The following is a 13807-nucleotide window of genomic DNA, read 5'->3' on the forward strand; positions in this document are numbered from 1 at the left end:
AGGCCCCTGGGAGCATCTGAGTGGCAAGGTCAGGTAGGTGACTTCACAGCCTCCTCCTGATAGTTGGTTACGCTGCAAGGTGACCAATCCCCCAACCTGGGCTTTTCAGGGTCTTCCTCTTGGGTGGGTCCTCAGATTCGACATGAAAGATTTCAGCAGGACTCCTCTGCACCGTTTACTTCATTTTCTGGATACTGGGACTGCAAATGGATCCTCCAGGAACCTACAATCTGCAACTACAGCGATGACTCTGCTCTGCAACATTGTTTCTTCAGCTTGTTCCAGCAATTGCAACAGTTCCCCAGTTGTGCATTCTCTGAGGGCGGCGAGTCTTCAGCCTGCACAAGAAGCGAGAAGGAATCTTCCTTTGAGTGAAGGAGTCACTCCCCTGCATCTGCAGGCACCAACTGCAATGACGACCGGCTCTCTCCTCCAGAGCTGCATGGATCATGCATCACAGGTGGTGGTGGTCTGGGATGGTCCCCTCTACCAGCTGTCCAACATGGGAGATGGTAAGTCCTTGCCTCTCCTTGCAGGACAGTACCTCTGTGCACCGCGACTCTTGCAGCTACCAAGGCTTGTTCCTTCTCCAAGGGATCTTCAGGCATCGTGGAGCCCCAGCCTCCAGCACTACTTCCTGAAAAGCACAGTCTCCTGCCTCCTGCTCCAGTGAGGTGTGCTGAGTAGGCCTCACTAGGACTCCTATGCTTGCTGCCAGAGGAGTCTGCCTCCTCTACTTGTGACTCACCCAGCTGCTGAGGGTCACCCTGGGATCCCCTCCTTGGGTCTAGTCCCCTCATCCTTGCTGGTCCTCTTCAGCCTTGTAAAATCTTCTCCTGCTCTTGCATTTGCCCAGGCTTGTTGGTGGTTTTCCGGCACCACTGACTGACACTTTCTCAAATGCCGAAGTGGGACATCACTTGCATCACTTCTGGGACTCCTCTTCGGCTCCTGTGCTGCACGGCTGACCTTCTTCATCCACAATCTATCTGGTCCTGTATCCACAGAAGGGTGGGTAGTGGCTCCTGCATCAACCGGACACTCCAACTCGAACTGGACTTGCTCCCCTTCCTTTGCAGGTCCTCTTCAGTCAGGATCCACCTTTGCGTTCTTCCAGTCTTGGTTGGGCCTTGCACAATCCTTTTCCAAATTCCTTCTGTTGGTTTTGGGGAAAACCAGGTACTACCTCTGCTCTCCTGGGGGTGACTCCAGCACTCACCTCTTGAGGTTCCTAGTTCCTCCAGCTCCCCACTACTGATTCCATTTACTTTTTTTTGGGGGGGGGGAGGGGGTGACTGCCTTTAACATTAAACTTTTTTAGTATATTGTTTGCCCCTCCCCTAATGCCCCAACTATTTGCTATTTCTTTTACCAATGCCTATTGCTTTCTATGCTATTTACTGATTGCTAATGTGTATACAATAGTGTGTTTACTTACCTCCAGTTGGGGGAATGCCTATTCAGTGTTCTTGCATTTGTGTTATAATGAAGTACCTTTATTTTTGTAATAGTGTGTGGTTCTTTCATGTGTGTGTAAGTGCTGTGTGGCTACAGTGGTATTGCATAAGCTTTGCATGTCTCCTAGATAAATCTTGGCTGCTCATCCACAGCTACCCCTAGAGAGCCCTGGCTTCCTAGACACTGCCTACACCCCTACACCTCACTAATAGGGGATACCTGATATAAGATGATAACACCATAGGTGCTCACCATACACCAGGCCAGCTGCCTACACTGGCAATAGCTTTATTTTGAAAGGTCAGTTTCGCAAATTGAAAACTGCAAAGCTAGGCTGCAGTGGTAGGCCTGGAGTCATGTTTCCACTTCGGCACTGTAGTGGTGGCACAATCAGTGCTGCAGTCCACTAGTAACATTTAACTTACAAACCCTGGATACAGAGTACCATATACTAGTGACAGAGGTAATTTAAATATGTCAATCGAGTATTAGCCATTTGTACTTATACTTTAGGGGTTAGAACACATGCTGGGAGCTGGACATCAGTGCCCCAATATTCAGAGTCTGTAACCAGCATTAAATCTAGCAAAAGGTGGGGACCCATCCTAGAAAAAGGGCCTTTCCTCTCAGTTTTTTGCCCTTGCTTGTTGGAATGAGGATAGTGTTGCCCTTGCTGGTTCGAGTAGGAGTACTGTGATCCATACGGATGAAAATTAGATCTCTGGAGGAATGGTCTTTGATTTTGGCATCTGTAGTACTTTAAAGAACACATGACTTCTCCCCGTTAGACAGAAGGAGACTGAACCTGAGATGTCTTCTTCTGTAAGATCATGCCCCTGGCAATGATGTCAGAGTGTGAGTCCCTCAGATCGGATGTGGGCTTGCATCATAAGCTATAAACTGGTCTCACTGAGTTCATTATCACATACATTTACGCTGAGGCCATGAACACCCCCTGCATTAACTTTGCTGTGACACCATCTTATCACTATCCCCTTGTTCTTGTGGATCTTCACTGTATGAAGGTGGATTATCAGCTCTAAGGATATTTTTACGTATTATCTTAAGTGAAGGCTGGAGAGGTGCTGGTTTGTCAGCTTTGGAGCTCTGATCTGCTGTAGGCTGCTGAGCAGGAGGAGTTGGAGGAACATGACGCACGGCAGGAAGCTCCATAATTGACACTAACTCATGCTGTGTATGTTGAAGGGTTTTAGCTGGCAACCTCTGGTAAATATCCTTGACCATACTTTTCAGTGTTATAAGAAATTCCAACTGCACTTGCACAATAACCATTGATGGAAAACTACTTATTTGACCTGCGGGTACCTTGATTTACCTAGCGGAAAAAAAGACAAGGTGATGTAAGTAATGTATGAATAATCTCAGCTATGGTGATTGCTTGGAGTCGCATTATAGACCATTGTTTTTCACCAACTGTGCTACTCTGGACAGACTTGCAAATCAATCTTGGTTCTGTTCCTAAAAGGTACAGTCCAGCCTGAAATGCCAGACCAGGCCCCCTTCAGACAGGAACACAAGCAACCTGAGTCCAGTTCAACCTACTTACATCTCATCAGTGGGGTATTGCTTGAGCAAGTGAATTAGCTCGAGGCATAGATGCAAAGTGTCTCCACTTAGGAGAGCACCACCATTCCTGAAGGTCATCTCTGGCATCCCTCTTCTGGATATGAATATCAGCATGCTGGACAGCTTCATGGCTGTCAGGGATCGATAGTCATCTTGACCAACAAAAGCTTCAATATGATCAAGGTCGGGCTCCTTTTGTTTTCTCTTTAGCAACCAGAAGAGGTTTTACCGTAATATTTTTCTAGAAGGCTTTAAATGCATGGGAAGACCAGAAAGGACTGAATTGGCATAACAGAAGACAACAGCAAAATTGCCAACACTGAAGATAGTTTCATCAAGAAGCGTTATTAGATATGTCATTAACACTGTTGTTGCAGACCCTCTCGTGTGTAGTCATCAACTGTCTCACCTAGAATAGGAGTCAATGGTTTTGACACTGTTGAACTTTTCTGAGGTAAATTTTTGCTTGTTGAAAGGCATTTCGAGACTATATGGCACAAACCTCTGATTTAAGCAAATGCTTCCTCAGGAGCTGAGAACCCTTGTCTGCCAATGCTGAAGATAGCTCAAAAGTGTCGGTGAGTTTTTGACCTGATGCTGAAGACTTCTCTGAGGGTGTTTTAGACTCAGCATGTCCTTGAGGTGGAAGCCTCTGCCTTTTCTCAGGGATCGCCAGGGACAACCCTCTTTCTGTCCCTCAGCAATTGGATGAAAAGGCTTTGCAGAGGTCACATTTCTTCAGGTTGTGACTGGGATCAAGGCAGCAAAAACATTTGGAATGTGCATCGTGTATATACAGTGTTTGCTTGTCACTGGGCTTACAAGCCTTGAAGAAACATTTATTCTCACAAACCTCAGACAAAACCTAAAATAAAACGTCTGAGAAAATAAGGAATAATACAACCTTGCTACTGTAAGGTAGAGATAGAGCTGAAGGAATCGAATTAGGAAAAACTCAGGAAAATCTTAAATGGAGACAGACCTCCAGAGGACACCATAATACTTAAAGTGCAGTAGAAAATCTGGCAGCTGAAAGCTTCTGTCAGGGGAAAGGCAAAGTGTGCTACTCTCTTGACTGGCTGACATTCAAGTAGCACAAACAGGTGGATTTCTGGTATGTAGTCTGCTGTTTTTCAATGTTATTCAGTGTAATACACAGTGCTTAGCTAACATTGATTACGGAGTGATTCCAACCTGACAACGAGGAATGATTCAAGCATGTGAATCTATTAAATATTCACTGCTGGAGAGAATACGTTATTGAAAAATGTTGCACGAAGGGTTTCTCTCCATTCAAAAGTATTTGCAAAAGCTAACTGGTCGTATTTTCACTAACGATTGGCTAGGCGTGCCATCTGTTTAAATTCACGGCAGATATGATAAACATCTCCAATTGATGAGTTTTGTGAAGGGGGGATTCTCTGCAGCATGACTCAAAACATTACGCACTTTAATGTGTTTGTGAAATGAATTCTTATTTATACAAAACATTTTGTTTTACTGTTTATACAAATGCATGTATAAACAGTACAAATCACAGATCAAGTTCTCAACGCAGCGATACTTGAAGAGGGCTCTTACAATCTAAAAGGATCCCAAAAATGCTGTTTCATTTTCTAGGGTCCGGAGTCTAAAATCCAGAAGTGGCTGCTAAGTATGTTAATATGGTTCTGCACGGATTTTTTTTGTTTTTTTTAAATTTAAAGAGGCACTTCAACAACTCATTTAATGGGAGCACTGCAAAAACCTGAAACCAAAGATTTTTTAAACATATAATTGTGATTCCATTATTTGCTTGTGGACAACATTTTGAAAAGTATTTGCTAAATGTGTATAACTGTCAGAAACGTGTGAATTTCATTGCATTGGGTGCCTTTTGTATAGACTCATGTTAAAATTACAAACTAGTTAATGACAACAGCCAGAATAACATCTTTAGGCAAAAGTGTTAATTACACAAAGACTGGCTCTAAGTCTGCCTCAGAGGATGGAGTCAGAAAGCTGAGCAGCCTCCCAGAGGACCTACCCTCGAACAGAATTGACACCATGGAGCTGAAGAGTTCCTTCTACTCCACTTGTGAAACCTCATGGTGTCCCCTTTCCCTGTACACGGCACTTCTGGTGAAGGAGAGCCACAGAGAGACCTGGCGCAGTACCTGGAAGAGGAATGGCACCACTTATCCCTTTTCAGAGCCCAGAACAGCTTAGCCGCTTCCTTTTTGATGGCCTTGGCATACACGTGGCCACAGGGGTTCTAGGCCTTGGAGTTGTGCAGCTAGTGGAGACACTACAGATAGACACCATGAAGGTCTGAGAGTGACATCGGTTAACCACAGGCGTGGCAATGTTTAAAGCCCGTCAACTTTAGTAGAGATGTCCTAACAAAACAGAACAGTACCTTGGTTGACTGCATTGCATATTGTCCAGGGAGGTTCTAGGGCTGCGGCGGAGTTGTGGTGAAAATGGTTGGCACCACAGAACTATTGCAAAGTATCTAGATCCAGTTTCACAGTGAAGCGATTCAAGAAGAGTATTCTGCAGGTCGAAGCATCCATTAGAAAGCATCTGTACTGCTGGTGGAGTATAATCTAGGAGGAGGCTAAACTCAGACCTCCTGCAGTAGCCTTACTCTGCTTAAAATGCTCAAGCCACTTCACATCAGTCTCCCTAAAACAAATCTATGAACTACACCTAGACATCACTGACAAATCCAGTAGAACTCTTCCAGGCACATCTGTGTTTAAAAAAAAGAAAAAAAAAAAAAAAACACTTAACATAGAACATTCAACTGAATCTGTGATATTCAAGCCTATCTGCAGTGATCGCCTTGTAGCTTCCCTACTGTTATTGATCATCTCTCGAAAATAATTTCTCATGTTGTACCAGGAAGACTGGCATGGAAAGTGATGCAATCTCTCAGTTCTTGGGCACAACTAGTCATAGGACAATTTCCATTCACTGCACCAAAAGCAACGCTTCCTGGGGCAAAAACCAAACCTGCTTAATCACGCTTGGACTCCATCTGGTGTTACTGGTGGAAAGTATGCTGCTTAAGTTAAGAGGAAGAAGCCAGGAGTTACAAGCTCTCTAGAGAACGATGTGAAGACAAAAGTGAGGCGTTCTATACATCCTTGGGGAAGCACTTGCAACAGCAGGAGCATACTGAGGTTTCTCCCAAGCCTCTTTAATCAAAGGATTATTACTAAATTGTAAAGTTAGTTCAAAAGTGTGCCTAGCTTTAGCATTGGAATTTCCATTTTCTATTTCTCTCTTAAGTACATCAGAGCAATAGGCATGTTGTACTAGAACAGGACTCTTATATTGATGAAACTCAGTCTCCGCTGAGGATTCTAAATGCTGTCAGTCTGTAGATCTGCCAACAGACCTGAATCTGTTTGAAGTAGTGGCTAAACCCAATCAGACCACTGTCATCAAATAGAACCACTAGATTATCGAAGGCCGGCGTATCTGAATCCATAAATTACATGCATTCACTCAAAGTCTTGTTTAGACATTTTAGGCATGTGATGAAACTCTTTTGCAAACTAGCAGCAGACCTTTTCCTGGCTATGAACTAAATTAAATTCTCGGGATGAAACCAGTGCAGGATCCATTCTGAAACATAGAAAAGGGTCCAAAGAAGGAACTTGTGGGGGCCAACATACATTAAAAATTTAACTAAGGAAGAGGTTCCATGAAACCAAGAAGCAGTGAGATAGATCGACATTTCAATGTGAAAGGTACCACTACTTCACAGCTGAAAACGTAGGAGACTCTCCAGACAGATACCAGCTATATGAATATCAGAACTTGTTCTGTCTCTGTAGGATATGCGGGGCCAAGGCCAGCTGTACCAGAGAACTTGACATAAACCTCTTTGAAGAGGCCCAACAAATGGATATGCTTGTGTTCATTTATAGAGGGGACCTGGACTGGTAGTTTGGGGCTGAACTGTTCCTACTAGACTAGGATCAAGTTTGATTAGCATATGGCTGCTTATTGCATATAGTGACAGTGGGAAAAAACAGAATTGGATACAGCCAAGCAATGGCCAGTGAATCAGACTTGCTAGCATATTACCTTTTGTATTTCAGTGTGGCACTGAACGTGCAGCAGGTATTTCCAGATGTTGGTCCAGTGCTTGCAGTGTCACAGGACTCAAGCTGTAATATTGTGATGAGCCCAATAAGGCTGAAACTGGCCTGCTTTGTTCCATTGCCTAGACGTGTAGGCTAGACTGTTCCTATAGGCGCACAACCAAGGATGATTTGCATATGTCTGCTAGCTGGTACAATGGGCAAAAAAAGCTGAACAGAATGCAGCCTGACCAATCGCCAGTGGCTGACACTTTTGCAAGCATTTCACCAATCACCTTTTAGTGTTTCAGCTATCCCGACAAAACTCAAATTTGCGGGTTACATGCAAATATTTGAAACAGGAGTATAATCCCAATAAACTACTTTCCAGGATAGGAACTTGTGAGAAGTAGCTAGGAACTAGTGGCAAGCCGGTTACACAATGATCTCTGCATATACTCTGCACAAAATGACAGATCCCCTGCATATACAGGAAAGAAAAAACAGTCTGGGGGTTACTTGTGGAGCTCTGCAGCAGGCACAGCAGCTCTCCAAGATGTTTAGTCTCATTAAGCGTAGTTACATATTCCAGTAATGATCAGCACCATCCACCGATATCCCATGACTGACACATTGGTAAAACTCCATTTAGACATCCATAGAGCTCTAACCATGCCCTCCTGTTCAGTTTTGTTCTATGCATGCAGTAATATCAGAATATCAGAGTACTGAAACCTTCACAACAATGTAGCAGATTTGCTGATCTGTACCATACAGTTATTAGAAGTGTATTTTTCTTTAGTATATAGTGCTCAATAAGGTGCTTCTGCTATTTCTAATCTCTATAAATAGCAGCTGGTAGTATTACCAGTAACAGAAGGAAGGTTGTGACTCCATGGCCAGAATATGAACTCATGACTCGTACTTCCCACCAGATAAACAGTCACAGAACTCTAACAAGTAAAGGTTAGTTGGATTTCTGTAATGCACTCGTATCCCATAATGGACATCTGACTGAGCTTCCAGAAAGCCCCTTTGATCTCGGCTTCAGTGTCACCGCGAACAAGCTACAAAATAAAACCTAAGACTAGGGATTAATTAATGACAAACTGGGCCGTACAATGCATAGTTTAGCCCAATTATTTTCACATTTACCACAAGAGGAGCTTTTTTTTTCTTTTTTTTCTTTTTTTTACAGTAGGACTGTTTACGATTAAAAGGCCTTGAACTTTATCACTAATTCTACTAGAAGCATTCAGTGGACTGGAGTTTTTTGTAGGCCTGTTTAGATCGATTTACTATATAGCAGGTTTGACATTACAATAAGATAGAGAGTACCAGAACTAGTCTAATACTGAGATGTCCCATATTCATCTGCAGGCACATGGTTCAGTCAAGGTTTTCAAGGGAAACCAGATTAGAAGCATGATTACCATTTGGAATGGAAATGAACATTGGGCGCCTCTGTTTTAGAACATATTCAACCTTAACCTGCACTGCAAACAAGCTTGTTCTCACAGAAATGACAAATGCCAATTCAATGTGGCCCTGCAAGGCACTATACAGATAAGCAGCGTTGCACAAACAATTAACAACATTTCCAGACACATTGCATTAAAACACATAGGACATTGCTCCTGACCTTTGGCACAATCTGCACATGCTTGCTCTTGGTCAGGTCAGCAGTGGAAGCAGAAGAGGAAGGGCTGGATGAGAGTGGCATCTTTCCAGAGGGCTGCTGAAGAAACTGCTGGCTGAGTGGAAAGTGGACTGGAACAAAGTAGGAGTTGACTCGCGGAAGCAATAGCTTCATTTTTCGCTCTGGAGGAAAATAAAAAAAATAAACTTTCTTCTCCAGCATTAGATTTTTTATAGATTTGCATGCTTGAATTACAAGTACCAAAGCAGTACTTTAAATACAATATAAGTAATGCTGAAGCTTATGTTAATTCACACAGCACCGCCTGTCCTACTGCTATCTCGGTTTTGCACTGGCCATCTAAATCAGTGGTTCCTATTCTGTGGTCCGGGTCAGGGGGGGTCCGTGACTGCTTAGAAAATTTATTAACCGATTAGGTCCCCAGTTTTCAGAAAGGACTTATTAAAGGGGAGGGGGTTTCCCAGATTTCAATAATGATTCATTGGGGTTCCCTGGGTTCCAGTACTGATAAAGTGGGGGACCACAGAAGTCAAAAGGTTGGGTACCACTGATCTAGATAGTAATGCTTGGTCAAGGTCTGATCTGGAAACCAAACTGCAGCCTTGCATAATTCCAGAAACGGCACTCCCGCAAAAAATGAAGTCTCATCAGCCATGCCTCCTGTTGAATGCATCTCAGAGGAACTCCAGCTTTATGCTTAGGCAATGGGTGGTGAAGGCGCATGGCGGGTGGAGTGTTACGAGTGCAGAATGCAATTCTTCAACCAGTGTGGCCGAGAACAAGGATGGAGTAGAGAAGTCCTTCGATACCCTGATATAGCTAATAGATGTGCTTTAATCAAAGAATACCTTATGCTGCATTCTTTAAACTGAAGGAGGCAAAGTAGTACTTAGTATTGAAAGGGGATCAATGTTATTATCATATAGTAATGAATATTATGCCCAAATGCAAAATCCCTTCTATTTAAAGAACGTGGGAATAGTGGCAATGACTCTGGCTGCCTGCAGAAGTTTCTTTCAGTTCAGTGGAATGTTCAGAAAACCACGTTCTAAGTCTGCTGTAGCCAGGTGAACAGGACCTCGATTGTCCTGTTTGTTGCTCCCGGCCTCAAATATTGGACCGAAGATACATATCTGCTTTTAAGTGGCTTAGCATCTCCACTGACAGGTACCATAGGGATCCACGCAGGAGAAGACTTGTATCCAGGTACATGGCACCTTTTTCATTTTTAACACTCAGGATCAGCGCATAGAAATACCTCAAACAAACTTTTCCCCTTTGTCAGTCAAGATACCATCATCTGCGTCTATAGCTTTGGCATTTGACATGCCCATGTGCCTCGTGTTTCAGATAGCATTTCCACTTGCCTTGAACCAAGCTCCATTATGCTTATGGCATCTGATGTCTCCTTTTGTAATACTAGAACATGTTCCACAAGTTGCTCCTGTGATGTAGATTCCAATGCCAAAGCTGCTGAGCTTCTCAAGATAGCTGCTTGATCTCATCCCTCTTGGTTTTTAAGGTAACCTAGCTAGCCTGACTGCTTTTCATTCCATTAGGTTTATGGATTATTTTCTCACATTGTCTCTCAAACATGTTTTCTAGATGTGTGACCCAGCTATTTCAGGCATTTGTTGTGAGATGAAATCTTGGTTGGACCTCAGATATCTTGTCCCACAAATATTTTCTTTCGCCATCCACCAACCCTGAATGTCTAAACCTTCATGAGTGTAGAAAAGTACCCCTTTTTTGACATGGTCACTCCCACTTGTTGCCTGGTAATTGATGCAATTTTGACTGAAAGTGCACTGGGATCCTGCTAACCAGGTCCCCAGTGCCAGAACTCTATCCCTAAAACTGTGCAGTTTTTCCCCAATTGGCAAGATCTTTGCCCCCCTATAAGTCCCTAAACAAATGGTACTCCTGGTACCCAGGGCATGGGTACCAAAGAGGGTTCCCAAGGACTACTGCATGTATTGTGTCACCCTCAGAGACCCCTCACCTAGCACATGCAGACTGCCATTGCAGGCTGCGATTCTTGGTGCAGCTAAAAGTGACACGACATGGCCCCCATCCTGTGTGGCACATCCCCTACCACTGCATGCATTATATGTAAGTCACCCCTACAGCAGGCCTTACAGCCTTGCCTTATATTACACATGAGGGGATATCTGCACAAGCAGATATGACCCTGCTATGTCTGTCGATTCTTAGACAGTGAGTGAACAGGGAAGCCATTTTAAGTACATGTGCTGGACAAAGGTCAATGCGAGTTCCTAGCCACATGATGGCTTAACTGAAAATAAGGATGTTTGATCTCAAACAACTTGTATTAATAAAACCTCAATGATGCCACTAATGGGATTATTCATACATGCACCTAGAGTGCCCCCTGAAAACCTACCAACTACCAGTGTGTGGACTGACTAGTTTTAGCCAGCCTGCCACCACTAGACAATTCTGACCCCCAATGGTGAGAACCTTTGCTCTCAGGCGGTCAGAAACAAAAGCATGCTCTTGCAGAAGTGTTTACACACCCCACCAAACAGGATGACCTGTGAATCTGCAGTCCAAGGCAGGTGGCTTCAAAGAAGCCCACCGCCCTTGGTTTGCATACCTGGCTTCACTCAAAGGAGACAGGCCGACTCCCCTGCCCCAGGACTCATTTGGCACCTGGACAGGGGGGAAATGTAGTATTCAGAGGTGTCCACCCCTCAAGGTTAGTCCCACTCCTAAGGTGCACTGCCTGATGGGGACACAACATTTAGAAATCTGCCATCTTGGTGGAGGCAGATTTAGGACCTCTGGGATAGGGTTATGCCCACTTCCCACAAGAAGTTGCCATAGAGGGGGTGTAGTGACCCCAGGGGTAAGTAGCCCATTGACCACTGTAGGAAAGTCCCCTCTTTTTGCCAGGGATACCTCTACTTTCTGCCGGTCAGTGTGCTTAGATTGTTTTCACTGGGATCCTGCTAACCAGAAATCCAGTGATTGTACACTCTCCTTCAAATGTGGTTGTCTTGGTACCCTTTACACCCCACAATTGGCATACTGGTGTACCCCTGTAAGTCCCTAGTATATGGTACTTGTGTACCCAGGGCATTGGTATATCAGGAGTCCCCCATAGGCTGCAGCATGTGCTATGTCACCCATGGGAGCCCATGCAAACTGTCTGCAGGCCTGCCATTTGCAGCCTGCGTGAAAACGTGCATGCACCCTTTCACTGCTGGTCACTACACCAGGTCACTGTAAGTCACCCCTATGGTAGGCCCTTCCAGCCCAAAGGTCAGGGTGCAGGTCCATCCCTTTGTATGTGGGCACACCCATGCATGAACAGGGGGGCCCCTATGAACTCCAGTTCCAATCTACTGCAGTTCATGAGTGCGGGTAAGCCACATGTTGACCAGTTACATAATGGTAACTCCGAAACTAGGCATGTTTGGTATCAAACATGTCAGAATCATACCCAAATACTGATGCCAGTATTGGTGGCAAGACTCCATGCATTCTGGGGGCTCCTTAGAGAACCCCTCCACCCCCCAGTACTGCTCCTACCAGTCTTTCAGGGGCTGCGGGCAGCCCACCAGGCAGGATTATGCCCTCCTGCTACTTGACCAGCTCAAACAGGGGAAGGCAGAACAAAGGATGTCCTGTGGGAGAGGGGTGCAACCTCTTCTCCCTTGGAAATAGGTGTTACAAGGCTGGGGAGGAGATGCATCCCCATGCCACCAGACTGCTTTGAAGGGCACATTTAGTGCCCTCCTAGCATTATCCGGTTTTCACCAGCCCAGAATCACTGCTCTGGCACGAAACTACTCCAAGGAAAGGGGCGTGACGACTCCCCTGTCCATCACCACCCCAGGGGTGGTGCCTAGAGCTCCTCCAGGTGGCCACCTGATTCTGCCATCTTGAAACCAAGATGGGCAGAGGCTCCTGGGAGCATCTGCGTGGTCAGGTTAGGCAGGTGACATCAGTGACTCCCTCTGACAGGTGGTCACATTCAAAATTGGCAAGCTCCTTTTTGGGCTATTTAGGTACTCCCTTGCCGGTGGGGCCCCCAGATTTGGCATGCAAGACTCCACCAGGACTCCTCTGCAATTACCTCTTCGACTCCTGGAACCGCTGCTGGACTTCACAGGAACCAAACAAGACTGCAACACCGAGATGACGTCGCCCAGAAACATTATTTCTGCGTCTCCTGTCCGCACCTCACAACATTTCCATGGCTTGCATCCTCTGGAGTCGGCAAGACTTAAGCTGCACCAAAAAAGCAAGAAGGAATCTCCCTTGAAGTGAAGGAGTTAATCCTCTTCATCTGCAGGAACCTAAGGCAACGAGGTCCGCTCTCCTCCAGATCTGCAAAGATTCTCCAATAAAGGTGGTGGTTCTGAGGGGGTCCTCTGGGTCCTCTTTGCCTTCTGTCCAACTTGGGAGATGGTGAGCCTTTGCCTCTTCCTCCAGGACGGAATGATTGTGCACTGTGACTGTTGCAGCAACCAAGGCTTGTTGACCCCTGCTCCGAGGGATATTCAGGCCCAAAGTATCTCCAGCCCCCAGCACTCTACCTCTGCAAGGACAGTCTCCTCTCGGCTCCTCCAGCGATATGAGACTCCTCTTCATGTGTGCTGCCTGGGCCTCACTGCAACTTATTGTGCCTGCTGCCAGTGGGCTGCGCGTAGATTTTCTCCTGTCTTCCTAGGGTCAGCCCGGACTCCCCTGCAAGGGTCAAGTCCCCAGGACCTTGCTGGTCCTCCCCAGCCCTGCAAATCTTCTTCAGCTTCAACTTGCATTTGCTTGTGCTTTGTTCGTGGTCCTCCTGACCACTGAACCGTCTGCAATTCGGCAACCGTCTAGAGACAGCTCCTAGACTACTTCCGGGACTCAGCTGACCTTCACCCATCACTGTCGTCCCGGATCTTCACCCTAAGAAAAGGTAGGCATTGCCTACTGCCCCACCTGGACACTCCTGTGTGGACTGGACTCTGTCCCCTTCTATTACAGGTCCCCTTCATCTGGAATCCACCAC

The 13807-nt window shown here is 45.5% G+C and overlaps 1 protein-coding gene across 3 annotated transcripts in view; it reads right to left on the reverse strand.

Annotated features, from left to right (window-relative positions):
- Positions 1 to 13807, reverse strand: part of FOXM1 (forkhead box M1) — a 140025-nt gene that overhangs the window by 37583 nt on the left and 88635 nt on the right. For all 3 annotated transcript variants that reach the window (XM_069228163.1, XM_069228161.1, XM_069228162.1), the window contains exon 8: positions 8764 to 8942. In XM_069228163.1, the coding sequence (XP_069084264.1) occupies positions 8764 to 8942 (179 nt within the window). The remainder of the gene's footprint in view (positions 1 to 8763; positions 8943 to 13807) is intronic.

Source organism: Pleurodeles waltl, chromosome 4_1 (genome assembly GCF_031143425.1).
Source record: "Pleurodeles waltl isolate 20211129_DDA chromosome 4_1, aPleWal1.hap1.20221129, whole genome shotgun sequence".
Classification (NCBI taxonomy): Eukaryota; Metazoa; Chordata; class Amphibia; order Caudata; family Salamandridae; genus Pleurodeles; species Pleurodeles waltl.